We start from the raw sequence: 26,521 nt of genomic DNA, 5'->3' as shown, positions 1-26,521 counted from the left end.
ATAATGACGAGACAAAAAGGCCTGTAATTATCCGTTTCGTCCCCAAAATAGCCGTCCATATTCCGGACTGCGGGTTTCTATATTAACGGGGCAGAATTGCATGGTGAGAGACCGGTCGCCGAAAATTTTGTCCATATTGCGGGGTATCTATATTAACGGGGTCCATATTAACGAGGCTTGACTGTAAAATAATGCATATAACGAAGCAAACGATATTCCCTCTGAAATCTCTATAGAGAACAATACATCTTAAATCTCGTAACGAAGTAAAATTGCCCTGTCAATGAATATAACGAACTATATTAGTCTCCCTAAAAACATTCCGGCCACCGTGCGCGAAGTATTCCGCGGAGTTCGACAGTCGTTCGGCGCGTCTGTTTTAAAACTCCCGCGTCGACCTCACGGCCATGCAGAGCCACGCCACGCGCGGCCGTGCCAGCCATCGTCCTCGGCATTGGCGGTGAGCGAGCCATCCTGCTCGCTCTTCTGCAGAGCGAGGAGCGCTCAACGCCGATTCCGACGCGGTAACTATGGAGGAGCCGAACGGCGATGCTATTCGCCGCAAGATGGACATATAGGTGGCGACAGCATCGCGCTGCCAGTGTGGATGTTCTCCTGAGCGACCCGAGAGAAGCCATACTGTGGGCGCGCTTCGCGCCATAGTAGACAAGACTGCTATGCTGTAGTTCGGTTCCTCAGCGTTCAATGTATCGCACGGAAGCGGCAATTAGTTTTCATTACTACGCCGAAAAAGAGGCGACCCGTCGGGAATCTCAGAACGGCCAAACTAGACAATGAACTTGTACGCCGTGGCTCGTAGCAAGCTCGATCTTGCCCGACTATGGCTTTGAGGCTTCAATAAAAGCATAATTAGAAACAAATCACGAAGCCTCGATCTCTGGAATTCAGTTTACAACAGCAGTTTCGGTCCATTTCATTGGTAGCGTGACACATTCTTGCATTTGTGGGATTTTCTGGCACGGCAACACCACTTAAGTTCCACGACATTTTTTCCAAGAGCTTGCGATATTTTTTGTGTTTGAAAGGCAACATAAAATTACTGAATTTTAAGCAGTGCAGCGATATAAATGACACAATTAAAACGGATCTTTTGCGGTAACCTTTGCTTAAAATAAATTTTAGCGATTTTCGAGGCAGGTTTCATGAATAATGGTGTCGGGTCACTCATTTTAAAACTTTCATCGCAAGTGAACTTGCGAAATAAATTGCTAACTCACACATTAAAATCAACATCTCACGTTTAGCTAAATTTGTGCAAAGATACGAGCAGGTTTACACTGTGTAAACCAAGCTTCTGGGACCTTACAATGAGCACAGTTTTTCTGTTACGGCTGCACTGTTGACCATTCGTGTTCCTTTCAAATTTAAGAGATGCCTACAACAGCGAGACGTGTTTGCATGCTGGCGTAATGTCGCTTGCGAACCATAAAGATGACAAATAAAGTTGCAGTTAGATTTCGCCTCCCCATCTTCTTCGTGAATGGTGAAGACGAAATAATGAAGTTCTTTTGATGCTCGAGCCGAGAGCACGATCTCGACTCGCTCCGATGACCGACGTCTGATGCTTGTAGCAGGTGAGGGATGAGGACTGTCTTTCTTGCTGGATATTAGGTTTACTTACAGAATGACGGTTACCTTGTCTCTCTGTCCGAAGCAGCCTGTTCGGCCAAGATATATATACTGAACTAGCTCCCTATCGACTGACCGAGCCCCAGACAAAACCCGACACTTTGATTTTGATCCCAAAAACCACGCCTCCAAAGGGGCGTCCAAGAAAGAGCGAAAACCCTTTTCAACATGATTCATATGGACCACGGATTGGCCACAAGAACCAACCTATCCTAAACATGTCCCCACCTGCGGTCACAGGACTCAACGCACTCTCTCATGCAACTCCTAGTACGTTTCCCGCGGACGTTATTGCAACCGACAAGCAAAGAGAAGACATCTCCTTCCCAAAGTCACAGACCGCGCGGTGTGGTCACACCATTACGTTGAGCGGGCGGCATCTGCTCAAAAGCCAAAGCCGAACGCTTAGAACGGTCTTCGCGCGGCTAACATCTTGCAGTGTCCTCGCCTAGCCGCCTCGCACTTGTCCGCGCGCACGCCGGCGCAATGAGGGAGTCGTGGCTGACCCATTCCCTAGACTAAGGGACGCCGCTCCCCGCCGCGTGACTGGCGGGAAGAGCTGCTTTAAACCTAGGCGAGCGTTCTCGAGCCGAATGATTCATAAACGAGGAGCACCTACACTAGCGTCACTAAATATGCTACGCTTAAGAGTACCGCCACTTCGCGCACCCGGTGGCGTCTGGGGGCCATTTTGTTTCTGGCTTGCCGTGTTGCCATCTCTCCGTACGAAACCGCCGCCGGTTGTGACGGGCAGAGTGCGACCGGCCGCTCTAGCGCCCGCGCAGCCGAGAGAGAGAGAGGAGAGGCGCCCAAAAACAAAAGGCAGTGTCTGGAACCCCGCGCGGGGCACGAGATTTAGCCCCCTCGCAACGGCTCCTGCCCCGCGTGACGTCATAAATACGTCATAGTGACGTCATATAGCCGCGTATCCGAAAGTGCCGAAAGCCCTGAATGCCTGAATTTCTTGGGTCGACAACGTAGATGAAGCAGAGTTGATAAGAGTTAGAAGCACTATCAGAATGTGCGAGAACGTTGCCGTATGCGGGGACTAAGCCAGCCTTTGCCGATGGTACCTGCCTCTATGCTGATGGTACCTGCGTTAGATCTACGACATCGCGCAGCCGAGTGGCCCCGTTTGAACAACCCACATAAGAAGACACCGTCCGAGCGTGATGTGAGCCTGCTGCGGCATGTCCGCGCGGCGGCATCTGCTATCAACAGTTTGCACCACGGCAAGTTCAGAATGCTTAAATGGGTGGCCTGAAATCGCGGTGTGTTTTCAAAATGACAGCAGCGCGGAACAGTGCTCAGGATGTAGGCTAGACGCGGCCACTGATATTTTACTGGTCGCATGTGCGCATTACAAGTGATACCTAGAATAGCTAGAAAAGGTAATCATTGGTGTTCCCACACATATACCGCGTACAACCCAGCACAGTAGTTTCCCCTTTAAGGAGATTAGCAAAAAAGACCCGAAAATCGGCAGTTTGTCGCGTTTTTTGTATATATTTTCGAGTGGATTGAATTGTGGCTTAAAATTCTTTACCCGAGATACGTTTTGTGCGCGGAAAAGTCTGGTGATCATGAGCTTCTTGCATCATAAATGCATGGTATTCAGCGCTTGAAAAGATTTTTCAGAAGAAATTATTGTAGCTGTAGTGGTGAGCCATTTCACTACAGTAAAATGTGGCAGAAATACATCTGCGATACAAAGGATGTGAAAGAGTGAGAACATTGGCAGTCTCGTATCCCGTGGCCCAGATTGTGGCTGGGTTGTTTCCATCATGCATTCAGCTCCTCACATTGGCACACACATGATGCTATGACAAATTAGGAACTGGGTCCTCCAAAAGGTACACTAGCTAGGCGCTTCATGCCATAGCTGCTGCATTGGCATAACCTTCACGTCTCTGTATATGTGGCTATGTTGGCCAGATTTTACTGATTCCCCTCATGCAAAGGGACTTAATTCAGGACACCCAGCCGATAGGGTCAGAGAAGAAGCTGTACAGACGGTAACAGGAAGGGTATAACACTTGGCCGACCATCATGTCTCCAGCATATGAAAACCCATGGGTTCTACGCAGGCACAATAGTCAACGTCAAAGAGAATCTGAAGGTGTGCCTGGGACGTGAAAGCCTCAGCGGATGGTTTGTGTCCATGGGTATGAGCAGCGAGCACACTGCAAATGTAATTGATAGGCAAAGGTCAAGGCTGTAATGGTGCGAGTTTAACCAAAAGAAATGGTGAAAAACATCCCAATTTCAAACTGCATTGATGTAATATGGGCACGAGTGACGTCATATGGACGTGCACTGTAAATGCAGTTATCTGTGTGTTAACTGTACGTTAGCACTCAAGTGATGCAATCAAACGGAATGGAGGCCCCACTGAAATTGCCCAGTTATGCTTTTTTTGCGGTGGGTTAGGTTGGTGGCTGTAAATTGCACAAACAAGATTCTGTGATGTCATAGAGAAATAGTTGGAAAGTGTGTATAAAACTTCCACTGCTCTACACATTTTCTGTACTATCTTATTTGTTTGAAGTTTACAATAAAATTGATGTCATTTGTTTTTTGGGCAAAGAAGTCTTTTTAATGAACGAACCTTGTATTTTTTCTTCGTAGCCTCTGTAACAGCCTGCCTACTGTGCCCCTAAACAGTTGTCGCTAAACAAATGCCCACTTGCCAGCCAGCTTCAGGGGCTTGTAACGATTTACTAGGATTTTTCATGGCCAACATAAATTCCAAGGAATCCACGGTGGTACACTCCAGGGCAGTGCAAGTCTCAAAAGAAGTTTGACAGCAGGACTGGACACTAGCACAACCAACACCTAGGCTTCATAGGTGGAAACCAGAAGCCCACCCACACAATGCCATGCAATAAACCCATGCAGTGAGTCTCTTGATTTTTATGCGAGGCATTCAACGAGTGGGTTGACTAGTGAGGTTAGCTGGCCAGTTTGGGCACAAAATACTCACTTTTTTGATTTCAGACAGCTCTCAAAGGCCTATCTAGATGTCTTTGTTTTTTTTTTCGCAAAAAAAAGTGCAAGCTCACAGTTGGGGATCTTGAAAACATTGTTTAGCCTCTCCAGCAATTGTGCGAGCCTGAGGTAATCCTGCCTATAGGTGATCCTCATGTTTGCTAGCTCCCACAGCAAGCAAATGAATGCAGTGACTGAAAAAGATGGTGGCCAAAGGGAGAAAAGGTGGTGGTTCCTGAACAAACAGCCCTTGATCATCAAAACAGCAGAAAAGAGCGCTGATGACTCCGAGTCCTCGGCTGGGGTGTCGAAATACCTTCTGGCCTACGTGTACAGTGCATTCACAAACTTTTCTTTAAAAATCTTGCGATTACACACACTCCCTCCATGGAAGGGGTTTGTTTCCGGCAAGGTGGTTGAGTTGAAATTTGTGATTAGTAACAACATCAACTCGCCATTCGTCCCTTTCATTTAGCATGCTTCCGAGCTTCACTTCAAAAACCATACTTTTTCTAATTTACGTATAAATGGATTGATTATGGAATATTCTCTTATTTACCTCTGCTCAAATAAAACTGTGTTATACCTTAAACGCTGCTGTGTCCATGCAGGCGTAACATTCTTCAATGGTGTTGTGTGGGGTACATTAAGCTCAATACTAATAAACTTAAAACCAGGGCAAGTGAAGTTTCCCCTATTGTTTCAGGGTATCCAAACTATTTATAAATTTTTGTAAGCATTCTAACTGTCTACCAATACTTTGGGGGTAACTCAACTCAGCTCACCCTTTTTTCCCATGTCTTTATTATTGTTGTGCTCTAGAAACACATTCCCACCTGGAACATGCCTGCTGAATTTAGGGCCCAAACCATTATTTTGCTATTTCACACGATTGCAGCTGTATGAAACATTGCTTCTGTTTAGTTTTAGCCTACGATTTCCAACAGGTCACTTAACTACTGTCAAAACCATATTAGAACATTAATTGCTATTTATAACAAACAGTATTCTAACATTTTACATAAAACATTTGGTTATTACCTCACTTGACGTTTTTGTTACACAGCCAGCCTGGTTCATATTTATCTAGGTGTGAAGGACATGTACACAACAAATGCCTTACTGCAATACATTCACATGCCCGTCTTACAGCAAATCAGCAGTGACAGAAGCCACACGTTTTGGCTTTCCAGCAGAGCTTTGGTGTCAACAAAAAAGGAATCTTTCTTGGCTTCTCTGCAGAGCTTTGCACTCAAGCAAAAAGATCACTTGGTTGTTTGGCTTTCCTGCAGGACTGCAGTGTAGTGCTAGAAGGCATCACTTGCTTATTTGGCATTTTTTCTGTGTATTGTGCCAAGAAACCCTTCCGTTTTGTTTGGAAAAGGAACTTCACACCACAGACTGTGCAGAGAAAGTAGAGCTACTCACTGACTTTTTTCACAGCCAGGGAATTTTGATAGAATCGCTTGTCATTGACAAACACCATGTTTGCTTTCTGTCTGAAGGTGTGAATCTGGGCGAGTTGGTTTATATTTTGGGGAAAAATACAGCGACAATAACAGTACTGAAGTACAAGGAAAGGTGCTGTGATGAACAGTGTCCATGTGTTCGCAGCTTTTTTGTCCAGTTCCTTTCCTGTGTTTTTTCATGAAGACTTGCTACAGTGCCTGATCAAGCCTGTTTTTGTCTAGCAAAAATGTCAACAGCGAAGCACTTATCAATGCTCACATGCTGCCCATTGACACCAAAGCAGAAGTACGTTCACTGGAGTCATTTTATTGTTGAAGCCTTCCAGGATACATACAGCTTTCAGCTGTACTGCAATATTCACAAACACCAATAAAGACATTCACGTCCACATAGGTGTCCTCGGCTCCAGTTCCTGCACAAGGTATTAAGTACTCTCGGGAGAGGATAATGTCAAGCTGTACAAGAACCATTCCCTCGTAGATGTGCTCCATAACCTGTTTTTTAGGCTTGTTAGCTTAAAAAATAGTTTCAGTGCCCTGTTTTTCTTCAAGCTAATTACCACGACCAGAGAATGTGCTTTCTAGCAGTTGGGCTCTGCTGGGTATGCATCGTTGCAAACAAAATATGGGACACTGCATTATGGCCCTTACGACTAAGTATAGTCACTTAAGCAATTAGCCGAAACAGTTTTTTACACAGCACAGAGTTAAAAAGCAAAATAACATGAAATATCTCTTTGCAATTAGAAACTTTTACTGTTCACCCCCCCTCCCCCAAACACAGAGCAGACAATTACCAGCTGTGAACACAAGTATTAACGTCGAGTTGAATTCCACAGGGTGCTCCGGATGGGTACATTGATGTCACAGTCAATCAGAATTCGTGAATCCTCCGAAAGCCTGCGAGAGAAGCTCTCACCATTACTGGCCATCCAACTGAGTGGGCATGAAAGTATTGTTGTTGGTTATGTTGACTTTCAAGCCAAACACGAGTAAACAAAAAACTAGCGTACCAAAATACATAAACAGAACAGATGCAGGATGAAGTTTTGTTGACTAACCGGGTTGAAGAAGGTAGAAGGCAGTGGGGCAAACGTTAGGGAAATAAAATCCATGCGGTAATTGTGAAGGAAGTTATGAGACGCTGCCAGACGATCAGCTGGTGAGGAGGAAGGGCTATCCTATCTATCCCTTGCTACCTCTTTACTATAATTGAGCAGATAGCAACCTTTCATTAAACTTGCTAGCTGGCAGTTCCACATACCCTGTGTAGAAAATTTTAAGGTAGACAAAACGTTGTTTCCTGTGCATTCAATAATGGCTGCCTACAGATTGCTTAAAATTCGCAGCTCATTTGAAGTCTTGCATATCATGAAAGCACAATAGTATTATTCGAAGCAACAAATTCGAAAAACATAGATGAACAACAAGAGCCACTTGTTTACCTTGAGCACACCAAACTTGAAAGCACTATTTAACACAAGTGTCAAGCTTGGCACAAACGGCGATCTTATCGGCTTGACTTCTCCCGAACTTGCACATTTGGAGCTTGAGCCTCCTTGCACAGGAAGCCAGCCAGTGAGCGGCTGGTTTCAGCGATAGCTAAGTACCTATGTTGCCCATGGACGGGCGGCTGCTGGGCTCTCCCATTCACCAGGCCACCCACTAAAGTGTAGCTGCGCTCCCTGCATGCAGCGTGCACGGATCGTTTCGCGGGGTAGTAACGTTTCTTGCAGTGCCCCGCGAGAAAAATTGCAGAACAGGCTACATGCGAGGACGGATTGCGTTCGACGATGCCCTGCGCTACCTGACGATACTTGATTCGTGCACACTGACGCCGCTGACACTGCGTCGCTCGCGTTATCACGTCATCAAAGTCAGCTACCTCGTTAGCCACGGCGCAAAGCGCTGGAAAACTGATCCGCGCGTAACACGTTTCACGCCAGAATCAAAATACAAGGCTCGGAATGCAAGTAGCGATCGGAACAAGTAGACAACGAATGCAGGAGCATAAAGCCGATGGCACGCGAACTGCAAGACAATATGAAGCTAGCAACATATTTAACAGCAACAAAAGGAGCACGGAAAAAAGCGGGGCGAAGCAGCTTGCCAAAATAGGATGCGTTAGGCTTACCAAGACTAGCAGCAGCAAGTTCACGAGAAATACTCAATAAATAACTGCAAACAATCCTCCCAACAAGAAAAAAGCGCCGCGAGGCAGCCGCTGTGCTAGGCGATAAGGATGTAACGTTGCGCAGGCTTGCGGTTGGAGCCAAGGCCGGAATCCCGCATGGCGCGCACACACGCCGTTCCTTCAAATGTGCAAAAAAAAAAGTGACGCCACAGGAAGTCACGTGACTAGTTTAGTTTGACGTCACTTCTGCGGGGCAGGAGCCACCGCGAGGGGGCTAGATCTCGTACCCCGCGCGGGGCAAGAGACTTACCCAAAACAAAATGGCTGCGCCCATATGTGAACAAACATCACGTGGTGCCGACCGACCAATGGAAATCCCGGTGGCACATAACAATGAGAGAAAAGAGTGCCGATACTCTAAAAGCCTTTATTTAGTGACGCTAACCTACACCGCCTTCGCAAATCATCAAAGCCTATGCCGCGCGCCTTTTCGACACTAAAGCCCCTGGTACATGGACCCGACGAGGGAGGGTCGAGTCGACTGGTGGGTTCAGCTACCTCGACCTCTCCCGCGCTTATATGAACCCCGTTCAAAGAATCGAGGTGAGGGGAGCGTAGGGGCCCCCGGAAAAAGAGTTCCCGTATTTTCACGATTCTAATGTGTAGCCTCTTTTGCTAGAAGGTGGCCTAAATATTTGCGTGTGCGTTATAATCGGGCTCAAAACCGAAATGGGCTTTCAAGCTTGCCATGCGGCGGACACGAAGTCCCCCGAAAATCCAACTCAATCCAATAAAAACAATCCGTTAACGCCACGTGAAGGAATTTCGGCGCACTAATTCCTCAATGGCATGCCGCGTGCCTTGGTCAGCTGTTGCACATTTTTTTGTGATTCTGAAATTAGCCCTTAACACCTAGAATTAAGATCAAAACACTTGAAATCGCAAAGAGCTTCAATGCTCCCCGTAGAAGTTTATTTCCAGCAGGAGACCGATGAGCAATCTTATGAAGCACAATCCTCTTTGGCTTCCACAGCTGCATACGCCAAATAAAATGTCCTTCTGCTAGGTACGTGGTGTCATGTCTTTCGTCTGCTCAGTACCGTCACTGTAAATTTTTTTTTTGTATTTTCCTTCGTGAACTTAGCCGCGCGTTACGATGGGGGTGCGTTAGAACCGCGCAAATACGGTATTCTGCTCCCCGCGGCCCGTCGACTCAGCCCGACGAAGGAGCCAACCCACCCCCTGCCTCCGGGTCGACTGGACTCGCCGTGACGGCTCTCCGAACCAACCCGTCCGCTTATACATGGGGGTGTCGAGTTCAGAAAACCTGTTTGTTTCGACTCAACGCGCCCTCGTCGGGTCAATGTAAACTGGGCTTAAGAGACGGCATCCTTTCGCTTCCCGTCAGCTCGTCCACCTTGATGAACGACTAAGCCACTTTCCAATATCGGCAAGCCATAATAGCGGCATGCGCGCTGTCCGAGAGGGAACCGCGCGCCGGAGTTGTTTTCACTGCTGGGCACCCATCCACCGTTCACTGAGACTGCCTGGTCGAGCTGACCGCATACCAATGCAACAAAGGTACTCCGGCTAAGTCTTTAGCCACACAAGGAAGGTACACAAAGCACGCACTCGGCGGCCCCCAACCTCGCGTCCCTGCGGCTGTATGAAAGGAACCCAGCATGGCTGCTACAAGCGGAGGCAACGCCGATACATGAGCCACCCGCAGCTTTCATTAATTAAATGAGGAGCCCGAACTTAACAGTTAATTGCCCCGTTGCAGATGTAGTAAAACGTTCCTATTTATTTCTCTTTACGAAATAGCGCAACGGGTTCTCGGTAACTGCCTTGTGTGTTAAACTGAACCTCGCTTTCGTCTGGGCATTTAGTTCTTCAGGATTGGTTAAAAAAGGCACGGATAAAAGTTTCGTCTTCTTTTTGTTTTCGTTTTCGAGAAACCATGTAATGGGAAAGACCAAACGTTGACGATCAGTAATACTTGCCATTGGAAGTACGCCAGGCGTCGTGTTCCGTAGCGGTGAAAAAACAGTATTTGGACAAGTAAGCACCACTATTTTGAAACCTGATGCCCCCCCCCCCCCCCTTTTGGCCCAAGATTGTCCAGGAGTTGTGGCGCGCCTTTTCGATAATGGTATTTGAAGCGAGCATTCAGGCACTCGATGTGGTGGACCTTCTACGTCGTTTCTTCAGCGCCTATGGCGACGGTGAAAACGGCCTCAACGCAGTGGCTACCGCTGAAAAGGAAGTCTTTTCCTTGCGATGTCAAAAACGAAGGAGCAGCACGGACTTTTTTCGAGCGGACAATAATATAGGCGGCATGCATGGTAGCGTTGCGGCACAATGGTCCGCGAGGTGGTTTTCTTGTTTGCATGCGTTTAGTTGTGCACACAACTGACCACACATTGCCTAAACTGTTGTAATTGACATGAGAAAATAATGGATATAACGAAGTAATTACAGCTCTTCTTCAACTTCGCTATAACGAGGTTTGAGTACCAACGAATCAGCACGGGGCGGGGGACCTCTTTTGGAGCACTCTATACTTCTCGGTATTCCTTGAGGCGGCTCTTTTGAGCTGCAGGGTCCCGGAACCTCCTATACACTAATATTTACCATATCAAAAGCTGCCTCCATGCTTGCCATAAATGCCGCGAGTCCAGTGCATCGTCAGTAACTGCGCTTAGCAATTCGTGCTCAACAGTTTCGGACACATTGCGGGGGTGGGGGGAGCCCATTACAGAATATATGACATGAAACACGTAGGACGACAGTAACGGGTTAGAAGAGAAGGCGTTTTGTTGTTCGCTTCTTGGGCTGACTCACTCGTCATTTAAACGTCAGTGGATTCTCAAAAAGATTAATAGGGGGCACCCAAGTTGTGCCGCCTGCGGGTTGTTTCTCCCACGAAATTGAGCTCCCACGAAATACAACACCAACTCGCCCAACAAGTCCACCGCTACAGAAGCTATAGTAGACCCGCTTTATGAAATGGGTATTGGGAACACTGCGAATATTTGAACCGTAACTCCACCGGATACTTCACAGACAAGTCTGGGCAGTGTGGATTGCCAGAAGTCTAATTACACAGCACAGTGTCAGTTAGCCCTTGTGCAACTACGCCAGATGCCATTCCCTAGTGGGTTCAAGCCAGACATTTTTTGTGGCCACCTAGTGCGAAATAGTGCTTTGCTTGCAACCGTTCTCTCCTTTTAACCGATCTGTTAAAACAGCTGTGCTGTACTTACTCAGAAGCTTAGGAAGTACAATCTTAGGTCTCAGAATAGCCGCACAGCCAACATTTTTTTCCAGAACCTGTTATTTATTTTTTTTGCAATTGCTCTCTTGGCTCCCATTTCGCGAATTCGTTTCGCAAAGAAAAGTGGTTGGTGTCTTCTAGCTAGACTTAGAGGTGGGGCACGGCATAGCCACACGTTTAATTACGTTTGACATCGCAGCTTAAGTGGCGTCCTGGTGCCTATATTGGAACGGCATACTGCGTTGGATTAAGTACCTCTTGACCTCGATACTTGACCGAAAAAACTTTTCCTCCCACTGCTAACATTGCAAGGACATTTTGCGGAACACACAAGAAGTTTTTGCAGTTAGTCGTAAACGTAGCGTCGGAAGTTTGATGTCCTGCTTGCCCTGGCTGTAATGTCCTGTGACGTGTCCTCGTACCCTGATGCTCACGGTGAACGCTCTTATTCTGTGAAAACAATCCAGTTTTTACTCTTGAGCAAGAAGTAGTTATAGAGATTGGTTGCTACGAATGCGTTTGTAGAAGGATAGCCTCGTGTGGTAGGCTGGGCGGTTGGTTAATTGTCCGCTTACCTACTCACTCTCGCTCTCTTACGCAGAAGTTGCGCTTGCGCCCATATTCCCGCGCTCCCGCCCATACGTCATGCCACCTTTGCCAACTGCGGGGAGTCGCTGGCCATTATGCGCACTTAAGGCCGGATTGTCCGTCAGCTTCATACCGGGAGCTCTGGACGAGAGGGGCCCTCTGCTTATAAAGTTCCCCCTCTCTCTCTTACACACATGCAGGGATACAATAGGCTGAAATTCCTGCAACTGGCTGTAACCCGCTACATCAGCGACATCGAAGACAGCTATCGACTGGCCATAGTCACCTTCAGTAATGACGCAGAAATCCGTCACCCGCTGATGGCAGTGAATGCAACCACACGACAAGGGTTCTTGGACACGGTAAAAGACCTAGCACCTATGTCGAAGACCTGCATTGGATGCGGTCTTCAAACGGCTCTCGCGGTAAGCTGATGCTTCGAAGCGGGCACGATTTTGAAGAGTCGTGCTGACGTAGCATTTATTTTGTCGGGTATGACGTGAGCGTTTCCTGTCGGTGTCAGTGCAGATTGCTTGAATTAGGTTGTAACAGTCAGCAAGCAGGGTGCTCTGCCTCACTTTTTGTTGCGTGACGGTTGCTGAACAGGAAAGTTAAGGGCTTGAAAAAGGGAGATGGAAACATGGTCGGGAAAGGTGCCACAATAAGGGAACTTGCATTAACCTGCAAAACTGCATCCAGCAGAACCATGACTTTCACAGAATCCGGAGTAGCTGTGGCATGTGTGCGAAGTTCTCCCGCGCTTGAGTTGGGCTTGATCAAAATAGAAGCGTCGTCCTACTTGACTCAATGGCTTCCTGCCACACTTGCGCAGTCAGTGACGCAGGGTGACTATTTCGAAGCATTATTTCTGGCCGAAGGCCTGTTGCTTTTGAGCCAGCAACACTTTAAAGCCGCAAGTAAGAAATGGTGACTGTGTGCTTTTTTTCACACGTTTAATTATACTTGTGTGTCCACTGGGAGGGGCGTGGTGCGCGCAGCGGTCATGTTTTAAAAGCACAGAGGATGCTTGCACGGCTACTACTGTATAGGATCCAGTTTTATTTACAAAGACGTTGTAAGAGAAAATATGAGGAAATCCAAGTTTTCGTACCTGTATTTTCCACATATGTGATCACGAAATGCTGCATGTTTGTTCAACTGGTCGCAGGTGCTAAACACCTCGAGCGAGAAGCCAGAAGGGGCTGTGATAGTCCTGTTCACCGATGGCATCGAAAACATGCGTCCCTATATTGAAGACGTGAAGTCCGACATCCAGGAAGCGAAGGTCACGGTCAGCACGGTGGCACTGGGGGTCCCCGTTGACCTCCGTCTTCAGGAACTCGCAATTTCAACGAAGGGAAAAGCATCCACATACGAGGACCTCGTGGGAAACCTTGGTTTGCAATTGGAAACGGCCTTGGTTAATAGCGTGACCACACAGGTGGACGATAATGTGCCTGTGCTAACGGTATGTGTACCACGCAGATTTTCAATTTGGTTCTGCAGTTACTGTGTCCCATCTGTATCTCACAGTGAGGGGATAATTAGAGGGAAATGAACCCCGTATTTAAGTAAACAAGGAAACGAAGAAAATATATAGCGGCAAGTCTACCATATACAGGGTATCCCAGCTATCATGCACCAAGATTAAAAAAGGCCAATGGCGTTACTCAAACAAAACCTTGGGCATACTGTTTCCACTGCAGTGGAGCAGTGGACAGTAATTTTTTTGTTAAGGAAATTTAATTATATATTATAATTATCTAACACGAGAAGCACTGCCTTAATCATTGAAGTGTCAATGATATACTTGTAGGTAGACAGGAGAGGAATCTAACTGCTGTATTTTCATCGACGCACTGATTGCGTACTCATTTATTCTGATTAAAGAAACCACGCCATATATGAAAAACACCACGTGACGGCGCTCTCGCGCATGATAAACCAGCGCCCTCAAAGAATCGGATTGAAAGCAACTGCTTTGCCCGTCACGCGTGTGAAAAGAAAGCGCAAACACCTTGATAAGGGCATGCATGGAAGGGGCATCCTCGGCAAGTTTCGCGGAGCACGTGTGGGAGATAAGGCCCAAACTTGGTCGCGATTTCTTCTTTCGTTATTTTCTGTATTTCAGCAGGTAGCGCTGTGATCGCCGAAGTGAACTGCCACGATCACGTCGCCTCCGCATTTTATGACTCATTTCGCTGAGCTAATTCGCTGAAATTGAAGTTTTATTTGTATCAGTGTGTCCGTAAGCTCAAGGGGCACCGACCGATGTCATCGAACCCCGGAAGTAGGCTTTTTTCACCGAACGTCTGGACTCTTTCACCACCGCCGTGCTCACTAAGCCTAGGCGTGCTCAGCGAGCGCCAGACATCGCCGCCGTCGCACCGCTGCGGCTCGCCACCTCGGTGATTTCCACTTCTCTCCGAGATGGATCTCCGAGATGGAGGTCTCCTCCGGAACAACGGTCTTCGACACCCAAAAGTGCGTTCAAGTAGAAGGCCAAGAAATTACACCAGAAGAGTCCCACAACGGCGCCGGATGGACGCTCGCGGGTGAGCGAATGTCGAGCCTTCGCCAGCGAGACCTCGTTGACAAGCTCGCCGGCGACGGAAATCAAGTAAGCAAGATGTCGAAATTCAACAAGAGTGTAAGACCTTTGGCCATCAAAGTAGCACTATGCCACTGGAGGAGAACAAGATAGTCATCAGACCTAGAGGACTCGATCTAACCAAGATAGGTACTACGACTGTCGCCGCGGCCGTTTTCGCCGCAGCTAAACTCACGAGCGAGGGGAGGGCGACGGATACCATTTGCCCGAATGCGTAGCAAAATATAATGGTCGTCAGTACGCCCAAGGACAACAACGCCGCCCGGTACGCGAGAATTCAAGAGATCCTTACACACAAGACAAACCCTTTTGAGGTCATCGCGTACCGCATGGCATCTCACGACACCGTGAAGGGCATTATCCGAGGGATCCCCGTCGCCTAAAGCGTCGAAGAGCTCGACAATAGCATTGTCAACGAGAGGAACCCGCTTGCAGTCGGTGCGAAGGAGGAGGAGGAGGAACAAGTTTATTTAGTCAACAGTCATTGAGTTTGATTAACGATGGGCTTCTTTTGACTCCCTGAAGTGGCCAGAAGACCTTGCTTCATGGCGACTTCTAAAGCCCAGTCCACGGCCTGAATTTGAGTCTCAGGCTCGGAGCTGGTCACCGCAGTCTCCCACTCTATTTGATTAGAGAGATGCCAGTCGGCTTTAGGTTGGAGCTAAGGGCATTCATATACAGTCAAACCCGGCTATAACAAACCTGGATAGAGCGAATTATGCTATATATCGAACAAAAATATTTCAGTTACAGAAATACATGGGAAACATATTCCTTATAACAAAGTTCACATCCGATATATCGAACTCTGGGCGCCTAGAATGGCCGCCGAAATGCATGATCTCGAAGCGGCGATTGAGATGTGGATTGGCCGCGACCACGGAGCAAGAGCCGCGACTGAGACATTACGCCTCGCACGGAGCGACGTGACGCCCAATACTTTCCGGAACTGTTTCCGATGCGCGGGACTCGCGACGGAACCCGCCCAGTCAGTGAGTGCGGACCAAGACAGCATGCAGCATCGGTGAACTGTGGGAAGAGCTCGCCAACGTTCCCGATGATGTCGCCAGTGAAATCCGTCCGACGCTTATAAGGAAGCGCTTTCGGCCGTCGATATGCTCCGCCAATGCGTCTTAGATTTTTCAGGACACGGACTCGGAACTGGTGCAAACAATGTTTCGTGTAGAGAATGCTATGCTAGTTGAAGCCGCCAAAACAAAAGTGCAAACAAAAATCCCCCCCCCCCCTTTTTTTTGCAACGTGATCAGTTAAGGCGGAAAGTAGCTTTGATACTTGCAATAAATTGATTATTTTGGTCTGGTAATGGCTACTGTTGTGTGTTCGTTTCTGCATACGCGGATGGCGGAGTTGGGGAGGGGGCGGGTGGCTCTCGCGGATTGCGAACTCGTAACAATAAGCTCGTTATAGGCGGGTTCGGCTATATCGAACTATTGGATATATCGAACTAATCGCGGTGCATATTGCAGTTCGCTATAAACGGGTTTGACTGTAGGATGTGGGCTAGGCCGGCTTTTTCGGCCTCACACATTCTGCACTTCGGGGTGTACAGACCTGGGTACATTAGGGCCAATTTATAAGGGTTCAGAAAGGTATGAGATTGGAGTTGCCTCCATGTCGCTTGCTGGAGTTTCGTTAGGGAATAATGAGGGGCAGGGTAAACTAGTCTTTCATTTCTGTAGTGAGATGTAATCTCTTTAAAAGTAACCATACGCTCCTTAGACCCTCGCAGGCACGATTGGTCCACCGCCCGGTTGACGAGTTCGCGGGCAAAACTGTGGGCCGCTTCGTTCCCTGGATGGAACGAGTGCGCAGAAATCCAGATAATCTGGATCTGGCGTGGTTCAAACTGATTTATAATAGAATTTGAGATGCCGCTTCGTTAATTTTGTTTTTCGCAAAATTGCACACAGCCGCTTTGGAGTCACTGAAGATAAATTTTGCTTTGGTATTTTCAATTGCAACAGAAATTTCAGCCTCTTCCGCTTCTTCCGGTCGCCTGCCATAACCAGTGGTTGCGGTGATGTGCTTGAGTTTGGTATCGACGGCTGCAACTGCAAAGGCATCCTGCACTTTGTATTCGGCTGCATCCACGTAGACTACCTCCTCGCGGTGTTTAAACAGTTTTTCGAGTGCTTCGGCTCTAGCGTTTCTCCTTTTCTTGTGATGAATAGGGTGCATATTTTTAGGAAGAGTTCATAGTGAGGTACTTAAATATATCTCTAGGGACCGGGTTCTCCCTTATTTGTGTCCCTTCATAAGATATACTTAGATCCTTTAAGATGTACTGTCCTGTCGGGGTCTTCGATAATCTTTCATATTGAGCGATTCTATGGGCCTCTATTAATTCTTTGAGGGTGTTGTGTAGGCCCATTTTCAGGAGTTTATCAGTTGGAGTGCACCTCCGTGGGTGCAAAGCTGCTTTGTACGATTGCCTAATCAAACAGTTTACTTTCTCCTTCTCCGCCTTGTGTAAACTGAGGTATGGAAGGGAGTAGACAAAGCGACTCAGAACAAAGGCTTGAACTAGCCTCCTGAGGTGTATTTCTTTCATCCCCATATGTTTGTTCGCTATGCGGCGAATTAGACGGTTTGTCTGATGCACGCAAGTCAGTTTACTGAGCGTGGTGGCATTGTTGCCTTTGCTTTGTAAGTGCTCCCTAGTATCCTGATCGTTTGGACTTCGGATACTAGTGCGGTATTGATGCGGATTTCTATGGGGACTGGTGTATCCTTGGCTTGTCTCCCAGGCGCGTAACGCATTACCAGGAGCTCTGACTTTTTAGGAGAGCAGGATAAGCCTGTAGCCCTAGCCTGTTCCGAGACTATGTCAGCTCCGGTTTGGAAAGTGTACTCTATTTCTCCGTTGCTGCCCTTCGTTGTCCACAACGTAATATCGTCAGCGTACAGGGAGGGGGACAAATCAGGTACTGTCGCTAGCAGCTTGGTCGTGGGTATGAGTGTGATGGTAAATAACAAGGGGGAGAACACTGACCCCTGCGGTGTCCCCTTGCTGCCTTGGGTTAAAAGGTCGGACTTGAGCCGCCCGAAATGAATCTCAGCTGTCCTGTGGGACAGGAAAGCCTTGATGTAGCTATGGGTTCGCTCACCGACCTGTAGGGCTGAAAATGCTGCTGTAATCGCCTCATGATCGATATTATCAAATGCTTTGGTTAAATCCAAAGAGAGGATTGCACGGGTGTGTTTATTATGTAATGTATTAACCACCTCTTCCGATATTCTGAGAATGATATCTTGTGTTGATAGTTGTGGTCTGAAACCTATATCAGTGTCTGGGAAGAGATGGTGCTTATTCATGTGTGTTTGAATCCTATTAAGGATAACATGCTCAAAACGCTTCCCTAAACAAGACGTGGGGGAGGTAGGTCTGAGATTTTGAATGTCAAGGCTTTTACCTGGCTTAGGAATAAAGGTGACTTTAGCATGTCTCAAAGCAGGCGGGAGTTCTCCTTTTTTCCAGCAATGATTGAAAAGTTTAGTGATCGCCGTAATTGAGCTATTATCTAGGATTTTTAGAGTTTTATTTGTAACTCTGTCTGGCCCAAAGGTAGAGGAGGTGCGGAGTTTGTGCATTGCCGCCCTAACTCCCGCTGTCGAGATCTCGTCATCCATCTCTGGATTTGAGGAATCCCTGTACCCTGGAAGTTCTATAGGACTAGATGTGTTTAAGTATCTGTTTTAGAGCGCCTGTAGGAGTTTCTTATTTCCCAGCGGATGACCATAGATGATTCGCTCAATGTTCTTACTGTGTGACGATTTAGTTTTCCGGGTCTTGTAGGAACCTAAGCAGGTGCCAGGTGTCTTTAAGATGTAGGTTGCCATTCATCTAATCACAGGTTTGACCCCATTGCTGCTGTACTAGGTTTTGCGCATATGCTTCCATGTCTTTTACCAGACGCGCGATTTTGATTTTGAGTTTCTTATTGTCTTTGTTTGAGCCATCTTTTTTGGAGACTCTCGTGGGCCTGCCACATATGTTATAGTCTATCAATGGACTGCGTCTCCGCCGTAACCGGGACTGACTCAGTTGCCGCTTCGACGTCGTTCTCTAGCTGGTTAATCCAGTCGTCGAGATTTTGAACTTCCTCGGCAGTTTGTGAGCGTAGTGTCCTAAATTTGTCCCAGTCTGTTATCTTAATTTTTTTCTTCCCTTTTTCTTAAAGGGACACTGAAGTGAATTTGTCAAGCTCCCGGTTTTGCTTGCACTGCGTAGACTGGCTCAAATTGCCCCACTTTACATCGTTTATCCGGTTGATAAGTCGGTAATTATTCTATAAAGCGGGGTGGGAAGGAGTTGGAGCGAATTCTGCGGTGCCTTCTTCCTTTCCTGGAGTTCGATCTTAATTGACTTCTGGACTGGTGATGCTCTCCGCTCGTCCTTGCTGCTGCTGTCCGCGTTGCCACGGGTTCTCGGTACTGGTAGACGTCCTTCCCTTGAACTTGCCGGGTATCTCGAAGCGCTGCTTGCATTTCCTGGTGCCCGTGAAATGACCTCCATTGCACAGGATGCATTTGGGTGTGCAGTCCGGTTGTTCTTTGACGTGGTGCTGCCCATGCGCGGTCTGTGGCGGCCGCACCAACTAAAGGCTGTAACGTCGGAAGGAGGTGGCACCGTGATCGGACGATGTCCAAGGTTAGCATTCAAACAAGTTTCGGTTCTGTAAAACATGCTTGACATCCGACGGCAGCGTTGGATGGGCATTCTCGATATCTCAGGAGTCAGTAATCGTCGTACCGCGCTTCTCCTATGTTGTCGGCTGTAAATATGCCTGAGATAAGCCTTCCAGGACGGCTTGGCATCGTAGAAATCACTAGCCGAGGCATACTCAGTGGATGAACGCCCTCCGCGTCACCGCAGACGCTCAAATGCCATGCGGTCTTCCCGCATATTCGGAGCTTGCCTCACTCATGCCTGTATCGTAAAGAGCGTGTTAGCACCAGGCCAGCGGTGTGCTGATTCTGGCCTGTGCCCACTGCAGCAAGCAGTCGGTGCTTGTGGCACCAGCACGCCAACGAGAACTGGCTAGCGCGTCTGCGCGCGTTCTGCGAACTCGCTCGTGGAACGTAACGGCGCCCAAAAATGGTGAACTCAGGTTAGAAAACATCGGCCGTAAACGAGAAAATAAACTTACAAAAAAAGCATGCACTCTAGGGGATTCGAAATTGCGACTTGCAAAACAAAAACCCTAGCGCTTCAGACCACTCGGCCACGAGCCTGCCTCGCCGAAGTGGGATATACAAGGTATATAATGTAGAACCAGTTTACACTTTTATTTAGCTTTAGTATTTCAAGTAATTTAGGTGACTATTTGTTGTATAGCGCTCGTGCAGTAAACGTCCCCCGAACTTCCACAATATCTCACGTCTAGCAATTGTATTTCTTAGATGGGAAAGCGTTCGCAAATGTGTGGTCGTGCTGCTGTCCGCTGTGCTTGTTCACCCAGCGCAAAAAAGTGCTTCCGGCTCTCTAGTTTTGCGCTGTACGGTAAAAGTTTGTTAATTTTATTTCCTTTGTACCTATATTGACTTCGCCGACTCTTCTCCCGCCTTCAAGTGGGATTAGATTTTCCTACTAGCGTAAAATCAGTCAAGCGTCACATATGCACTTGTGCAGCGCTTGCGTGGAGCGAGCCCGATTCGGAGCTTGATACGGTGTACAAACTAACAAAAAAAGAAAGGCACATTCTTCCATTCACAAACGTGTTGTGGCTTAGTTTCAACTGAGCGAGCGAATTGCGACGACCCGTCGGCGGCCGGCGGACTAACCGCTGGGCCGACTGACTCGGTGGTAAGGTCGGCGAGCCGTGCAGTAGCGCAGCCAATTGCCAGCTCATCTCCTCCTGACGTCACACGAAAACGCCACAGAAAATAGGCGAGGGTGCAGAGAGGAGGACAGCATTTTCGAATTGATTTTTGTACTAAATACATTCGCGTAAACGCGCTCAGAGTGGTCGAAACATGGCCGATGGACTCCGGACTACAATTTGCGCTAGTAATCCCGCAATGTTTTCAAATTACTTCAGTGTCCCTTTAAGGGACGAAACCGGAATAACGGTTTCAATTATATAGTGGTCGCTACCGAGGCTTTGCGCAGTGTTTTTCCGCTTTCCATGTCCAATATTTTTACATAAAGTGAGATCCGGGCTAGTTTCCGCCTGTACACTGTTTCCTATCCGGGTGGGTTGCAGCGTGTCATTAAGCAGGCAGAGACCCTCACCTTGGATACAATTCAACAATGCGGTTCCCTTTTTGTTGTTTTTTCGGTATTCACAACTCATGTTGCACGCGTTGAAATCTCCCGCTACTTCTAGAGGTTTGGTTCCGCAGAGTCGGGGAGTCCTGCTTATGGCCTCGAGGATTTGGGGGTGGTGCTCTTTTGGGGAGCCATATACATAAGGAGGAATAAACTAGCTCCCTCTCGTTTGTGGTATTATGTCGACGAGGAGGCAGTCTACGCCTACTATATCAATGTTGTACTCAATAGCTTTGATTCCTGTGAACGAAGACGGCTACGCGTGGGTTTTGCATTCTCGATATTTCATGAGCTTTATAATTTCTAAGTTTAACTCTGGCTAGATTTTCTTGTAGAGCGATAATGTCTGGGGCCTCGGAGTTGTCCAAATTTTGAATGTGGAGCTGCAGGTTATCCCGCTTAGGGTGGAAACCTCTGCATTCCACTGCCATATTTGGACTCATTTATGGTTCCCCTCCATGATGATTTACTCTCTGTATTTGAGTATTTGTGGCGACGGGGTTGACGGGAACTGCGAGGGTCTCGTCGTGTTTTGCATTCGGCTTGGCCGCTATGGTAGTTTCCGTCTGGCTTTGTCTAGCTTCCATCTGGCTTTGCCTGGCCTCAATAGCCTCTATGCGCGTGGACAACGCACTCATCTACTTCTGGGTTCCGGCTCTGTTCCTGTCAACGTTAGCCAGCAGTCTCTCCTCAGTCTTTTGCATAAAAGTGAATAAATCCTTTAACGTGGGGGTTTCATCTGCCTCCATTACCTCAGTAGTTTTTCTTTTGATTGGGGTACCGCGCTGCGGTGACGGGGCGCGCGAGGATGTCGCGGAAGGGGGTAGCGAAAATATTTTGCCTTGGTGTAGGCGAGGTTTGAATTACAGGGGGAGGTGACCTGCATTTCTTTAGTTTTTGTTATTTCCTTCTCCTGCCGTCTTAGTTGTGCCCTGAGCTCCGCGTTTTCTATCTCTAACTGCGAGCCCTGCGGCTTGCAGCTCACCTGGTTTGGGCGTTCCTTGCTCTCGGATCTCCGGAGGGGTGGGAAGGAGTTTGAGCGAATTCTGCGGTGCCTTCTTCCTGTCCTGGAGTTCGATCTTAATTGACTTCTGGACTAGTGATGCTCTCCGCTCACCGGTCCTTGCTGCTGCTGTCCGCGTTGCCACGGGTTCTCGGTACTGGTAGACGTCCTTCCCTTGAAGTTGCCGGGTATCTCGAAGCGCTGCTTGCATTTCCTGGTGCCCGTGAAATGACCTCCATTGCACAGGATGCATTTGGGTGTGCAGTCCGGTTGCTCTTTGACGGGGTGCTGCCCTCCTCACATGCGGCACAAGCCTGTCTTCTCCTCCGGGCACACGTCCGCCCTGTGTCCTGCTCCTCGGCAGTTGAAACAGGTCTCGAATTTCGCCTTGAAGGGGTAGCAGGTGTAGATCGAACCGAAGATGATGGTTTCTCTGGGTACCTCCTTCGTCCCGATGAAAGTTATCAGGAGCGACTGGGTTTAGCCTAGTTGCCTGGCATCGGCAATTGTGTAGTTCCTGCTCGTGTTCAGGTTTATGATTTCTTCGAAGATTTCGTCTTGGGTTTGGTCGTAGACCGCATTGTAGATGATGCCCTTGATTGCGTCGCCAGGGGCTGCCACGTATACACTGAGTGGGTGTTGCTGGACGTTGATTTGCAGTTCTTGAGTTTGACAAAGCGCTTCATCCGTTCTTCGGACGGAGTGCTGATGGTGAAAGAGTTGTTGAAGGGGTTGATACTCAACTTGTCCTGTGTGCGAGAAATGGCGAAATCCACGTCGGCACACCGGCAGACCGTCTGCAAGAGCATGCCGCCGTTCACAGAACGCAAGTCCAGGCCTCCTCCCGGTCTGTAAATTATCTTATAATCGGACATCAGAAGGCGCGGTAATGGTTGTCTTCTCTTGATTGGGTAGTTGACTCTTTTCAGGGTTTCTTTCTTGGCATTTTTGCCCTGGCCGTTCACGGTTCCGCGGGTGGTGATGCGGTGGTGTCCGCCGATCTCTTCGCGAACAAGTGGTTGTGAGCCTTGACGCCGCGAGACCACAGCTTCTGGTCATTATATTCCTCCGTAGAAATATCTTCCCCTTCCACGGTATACTCCATCTTGCCTGGCACCGAGCGCCGGCGTGGCGGCGGTAGGAAACCCGACCGGTGGGGCTAGGCCTGCCTGGCGGCAGCTGAGCAGCCCTATCACGGTAGGCGACGTTAGGCTTAATAATAATAATAATCGTTATTTCAAATCACTGAATACATATTTGGGCCAGCCCAAGCCAAAAAAGGCTTGTGGGGTCGTGCCCAGCGGTTGCTGCCCGTTACGGACACCGCAATACAAATATTATCGTTTTAAAAAAAGGAAAAGGAAATAAAGAAGAAAAAATTAAAAAGCCGGTACAAAAAGAAAAGAAAGAGTCTGGGAATAAAACAAGCCCCAGAAAATACATTCAGCAGCTTCCACCATTCAACATTCAACCACCTAACACAAAAACGGCGTCTCTAACTTGAGCACGAGAGGTAAATGAAAAAAAAAACAGTTCGGAGGGAAGGGAGTTGAGGATAGAAGGGACATAGAAAGTACGCAGCCGCTCACCATATTTAGTGCGAACCCTCGGCACAACAAAGCGATCTCGTAAGTGGAGGTCACGTTGCGGCGTGTACAATATACAGTGTTCGTGGGACCAAATATATTTTAAAGGAGCCATGAAGAGAAAACAAAAGTTTGTTTTATTCGAAAGATTAGGTGTTTCATAGTACCCCAAGCGCTTTCCCGGAAGCAAAACGTAGCCACTTGCTTCGCCGAGGTTGATTGATTGTAGGGTTTAACGCGCCGACGCAACGCAGGCGATGAGGCGCGCCGTAGTGGAGGGCTCCGGATTAATTTTGACCACCTGGGGATCTTTATCGTGCGCCGAAATCTCGTACACACGGGCGTTTTTGCTTTTCGCCTCCATCAGAAAAGCGGCCGCCGCGGCCGGGAACCGAAGCTTCGCCGAGGTTCGTCGTTGGGCAGCACATGAAAGAAGATCTCTTCACCGGCGGGGATGTAGCACTCCCTCGACGATTTGCCCGTACTACATGGGCATTTCAAAACGCAGCTACGAAATTTCATTGTGAAGTGCTCGAACAAACTGAAGTTTCCAGTGGTTGTAAACTGGAAACGAGCTCGTAACGACAGCAGCAAGCCAACACCATTCGAAACTTCCGCGACGACTGGCACTATCTCGTCGCTTCTTGCTGTTCCTTACTCCCCTCGTTTCTATTTTTACCTTTACTGGTTGGCGATATGACGGCCAACCTCCTGTAAAGGGATTAAGATACCAAGCAAGGTCGCGGCTGTACGTGCTGGAACGGTTCGTTGGCCCCTAAGAGCCTCGAACCCGAAAATTCGTCTGCGCGACGGCGAGATGTCGAGCTCGGCCGGCGGTAGTTTCGTACGTATTGGCGCACACGCTTGCGTGTTCGTTCGGACCTTCAACCGTTTACTCCACCGTTCTTTGTCATAAAAAGAATGTGCAGTATGTTTCGCGGGCATATAGCTCACTATGGAAACTGTAAGCCCTGCCTAACATGCGTTTGCTTTTGCCGGCCTCCGCCAATCGCAGAGCATTCTCGAGTGACATCATAGGTTCTGTTGCGGAAAATGAGCTGGTGGGTCGCATGGTCATTTCCTTTTTTCCTAATTATGTAGCTTATTTGAGCGAAGTTTGCGTTATAAGTGGTGTCGTTATGGTTTTAACGAGGCAATATTTCGGTTGAACCAAACTTGTGTTTTCTCTTCATGGCTCCTTTAACACCACAGTTTGTTTAAACAACACAAAAAAATCGGGCATCCTTGACAATTGAAAAACGTCTGCATGCGAATCAAGCGATGCAGCGTACATTACAGACCTAAGAACGGATTTCAATACACAGTTAATTTTGTTTTTCCAGAAGGCGGTACAAAAGTAAAAACTGCAAATGCCATACCGCGAGACGCTGTAAGCAAGTGCATGAGATATTTGTTTACGTATGTACACCGGACATAATGATTTAATAGAAAACAGGAGACAAGCAACCTTTCTGAGTTCGGTACATACATCCGCTGCATGGCTATTCCAGGACATATCAGAATCAAACAATAAACCTCAGTACTTAACAGTAGATTGTTGGGAAACAGGTGTACATGCACATTGGACACAATTACTTGTATGCAAATAAATTGGAACGTGGTGAGGAATAAGCTTAGCTGGATTATGGAAACAGACTAGTTGTGACTTATTGTTGTTTATTGCAATTAGATTATCGCTGTACCAACGCATTACATGCGTACAGTCATGCTGCAGGTATTCTGTTGCAAGTTCATAGTTATTATGTCTGAATACAAGTACCGTGTCGTCCGCATATTGGAACACTCTGCAATAAGTGCAAGAACTACTGAGGTCGTTAACGTATATATTAAATAAAATTGGAGCAAGAATAGACCCTGAGGGACGCCTGAGGTTAAATGTTGTGGATTGTTCTTGATCGAACGCAACACAACAATTTGAGAACGATTGGATAGGTACTGGTTAATTAAGGATAGAAACGGGCCTCTGAAACCATACTGGAACCGTTTATCAGATAAAACGGAGTGATTAATAGAATCGAATGCCTTGGATGCATCCAAAAACATGGAACAGGCAAATTCATTATGTTCTAAAGCATTGTTTAGAAGATCGCTAAAGAAGATCATTTAGAAGCTTACCCAAGTGCAGTTCACGGTCAGAAATGAGGAAATGAGAAATGACCAAGAACAACCCAAGTGACAACAACGTCAATGCTAAGAAGGATGACAAGACCTCGACAAGGAGCGGGAAATTATTGAAGCGTTGAGGAAGAAAATGCGGCTCTACGTACCACTATCCACAACCTCACCAAGGAGATCGCGGAGATCCGGAACGAACTCCGCAGCATCGAGCAACAAAGCTATAAACCAAGAAGCAACAGTAACAAGACCGAAGACGTCATGGTTAACCAAGAGTCGACCGACAAGGAGCCGGCATCGTAGAAACAAGCCGGGGAGCAACATAAACACAAGGGTAGTAAGAGCATCGACAGTGGCCACAACCTCGAAGTCAAATTCGCCAAGCTCGAAGACCTGTTCACATAAATGACCCGAGCCATCGAAACCTTCCCAACGGAGAACATGAGTAGACTCACCTGCCTGGAGAGAGCCCTACAACCGATTGCAAGTCACTCGATGTTCGCACCCGTAATCGCGCAACTAAACCAACGAACATAAGCGCCCTTCTTCACGCTAGGACAAGCATGGCGTCCAACGCAACAGGCGTAACAGTGTGGCAGTGGAACTGCCGTGGCCTCTGCAAGAAAAAGGCAGTCGGTCAACAGCACATTGAGCACGCCGCGCGCAAACCGGATGTGCATGTACTCCACGAGAATCCGACAGATGCACCGTCCCTTCCCTGCTACAGAGTGCATGCTGGCCCGCCCAACGGCAGGGGCCTCTGCACCCTGGTCATGAAGGGACTCAC

The 26,521-nt window shown here is 47.9% G+C and overlaps 2 protein-coding genes across 3 annotated transcripts in view; both read left to right on the top strand.

Annotated features, from left to right (window-relative positions):
• The window catches only part of LOC144160061 (calcium-activated chloride channel regulator 1-like), a 47,853-nt gene extending 33,601 nt beyond the window's left edge, over positions 1-14,252 (top strand). The window contains exons 8-10 of the mRNA XM_077691677.1: positions 12,307-12,531; positions 13,275-13,574; positions 14,241-14,252. Coding sequence (XP_077547803.1) covers positions 12,307-12,531; positions 13,275-13,574; positions 14,241-14,252 — 537 coding nt within the window. The remainder of the gene's footprint in view (positions 1-12,306; positions 12,532-13,274; positions 13,575-14,240) is intronic.
• The window catches only part of LOC144159201 (calcium-activated chloride channel regulator 2-like), a 70,396-nt gene continuing 58,074 nt past the window's right edge, over positions 14,200-26,521 (top strand). For both annotated transcript variants that reach the window (XM_077690543.1, XM_077690542.1), the window contains exon 1: positions 14,200-14,726. In XM_077690543.1, coding sequence (XP_077546669.1) covers positions 14,550-14,726 — 177 coding nt within the window. In that variant the 5' untranslated portion in view covers positions 14,200-14,549. The remainder of the gene's footprint in view (positions 14,727-26,521) is intronic.

The sequence above is a fragment of the Haemaphysalis longicornis genome, unplaced genomic scaffold (assembly GCF_048455015.1).
Source record: "Haemaphysalis longicornis isolate Haplotype H1 unplaced genomic scaffold, Haemaphysalis longicornis Haplotype H1 scaffold_10, whole genome shotgun sequence".
NCBI lineage: Eukaryota > Metazoa > Arthropoda > Arachnida > Ixodida > Ixodidae > Haemaphysalis > Haemaphysalis longicornis.
This window is presented reverse-complemented; position numbering and strand designations above follow the sequence as displayed.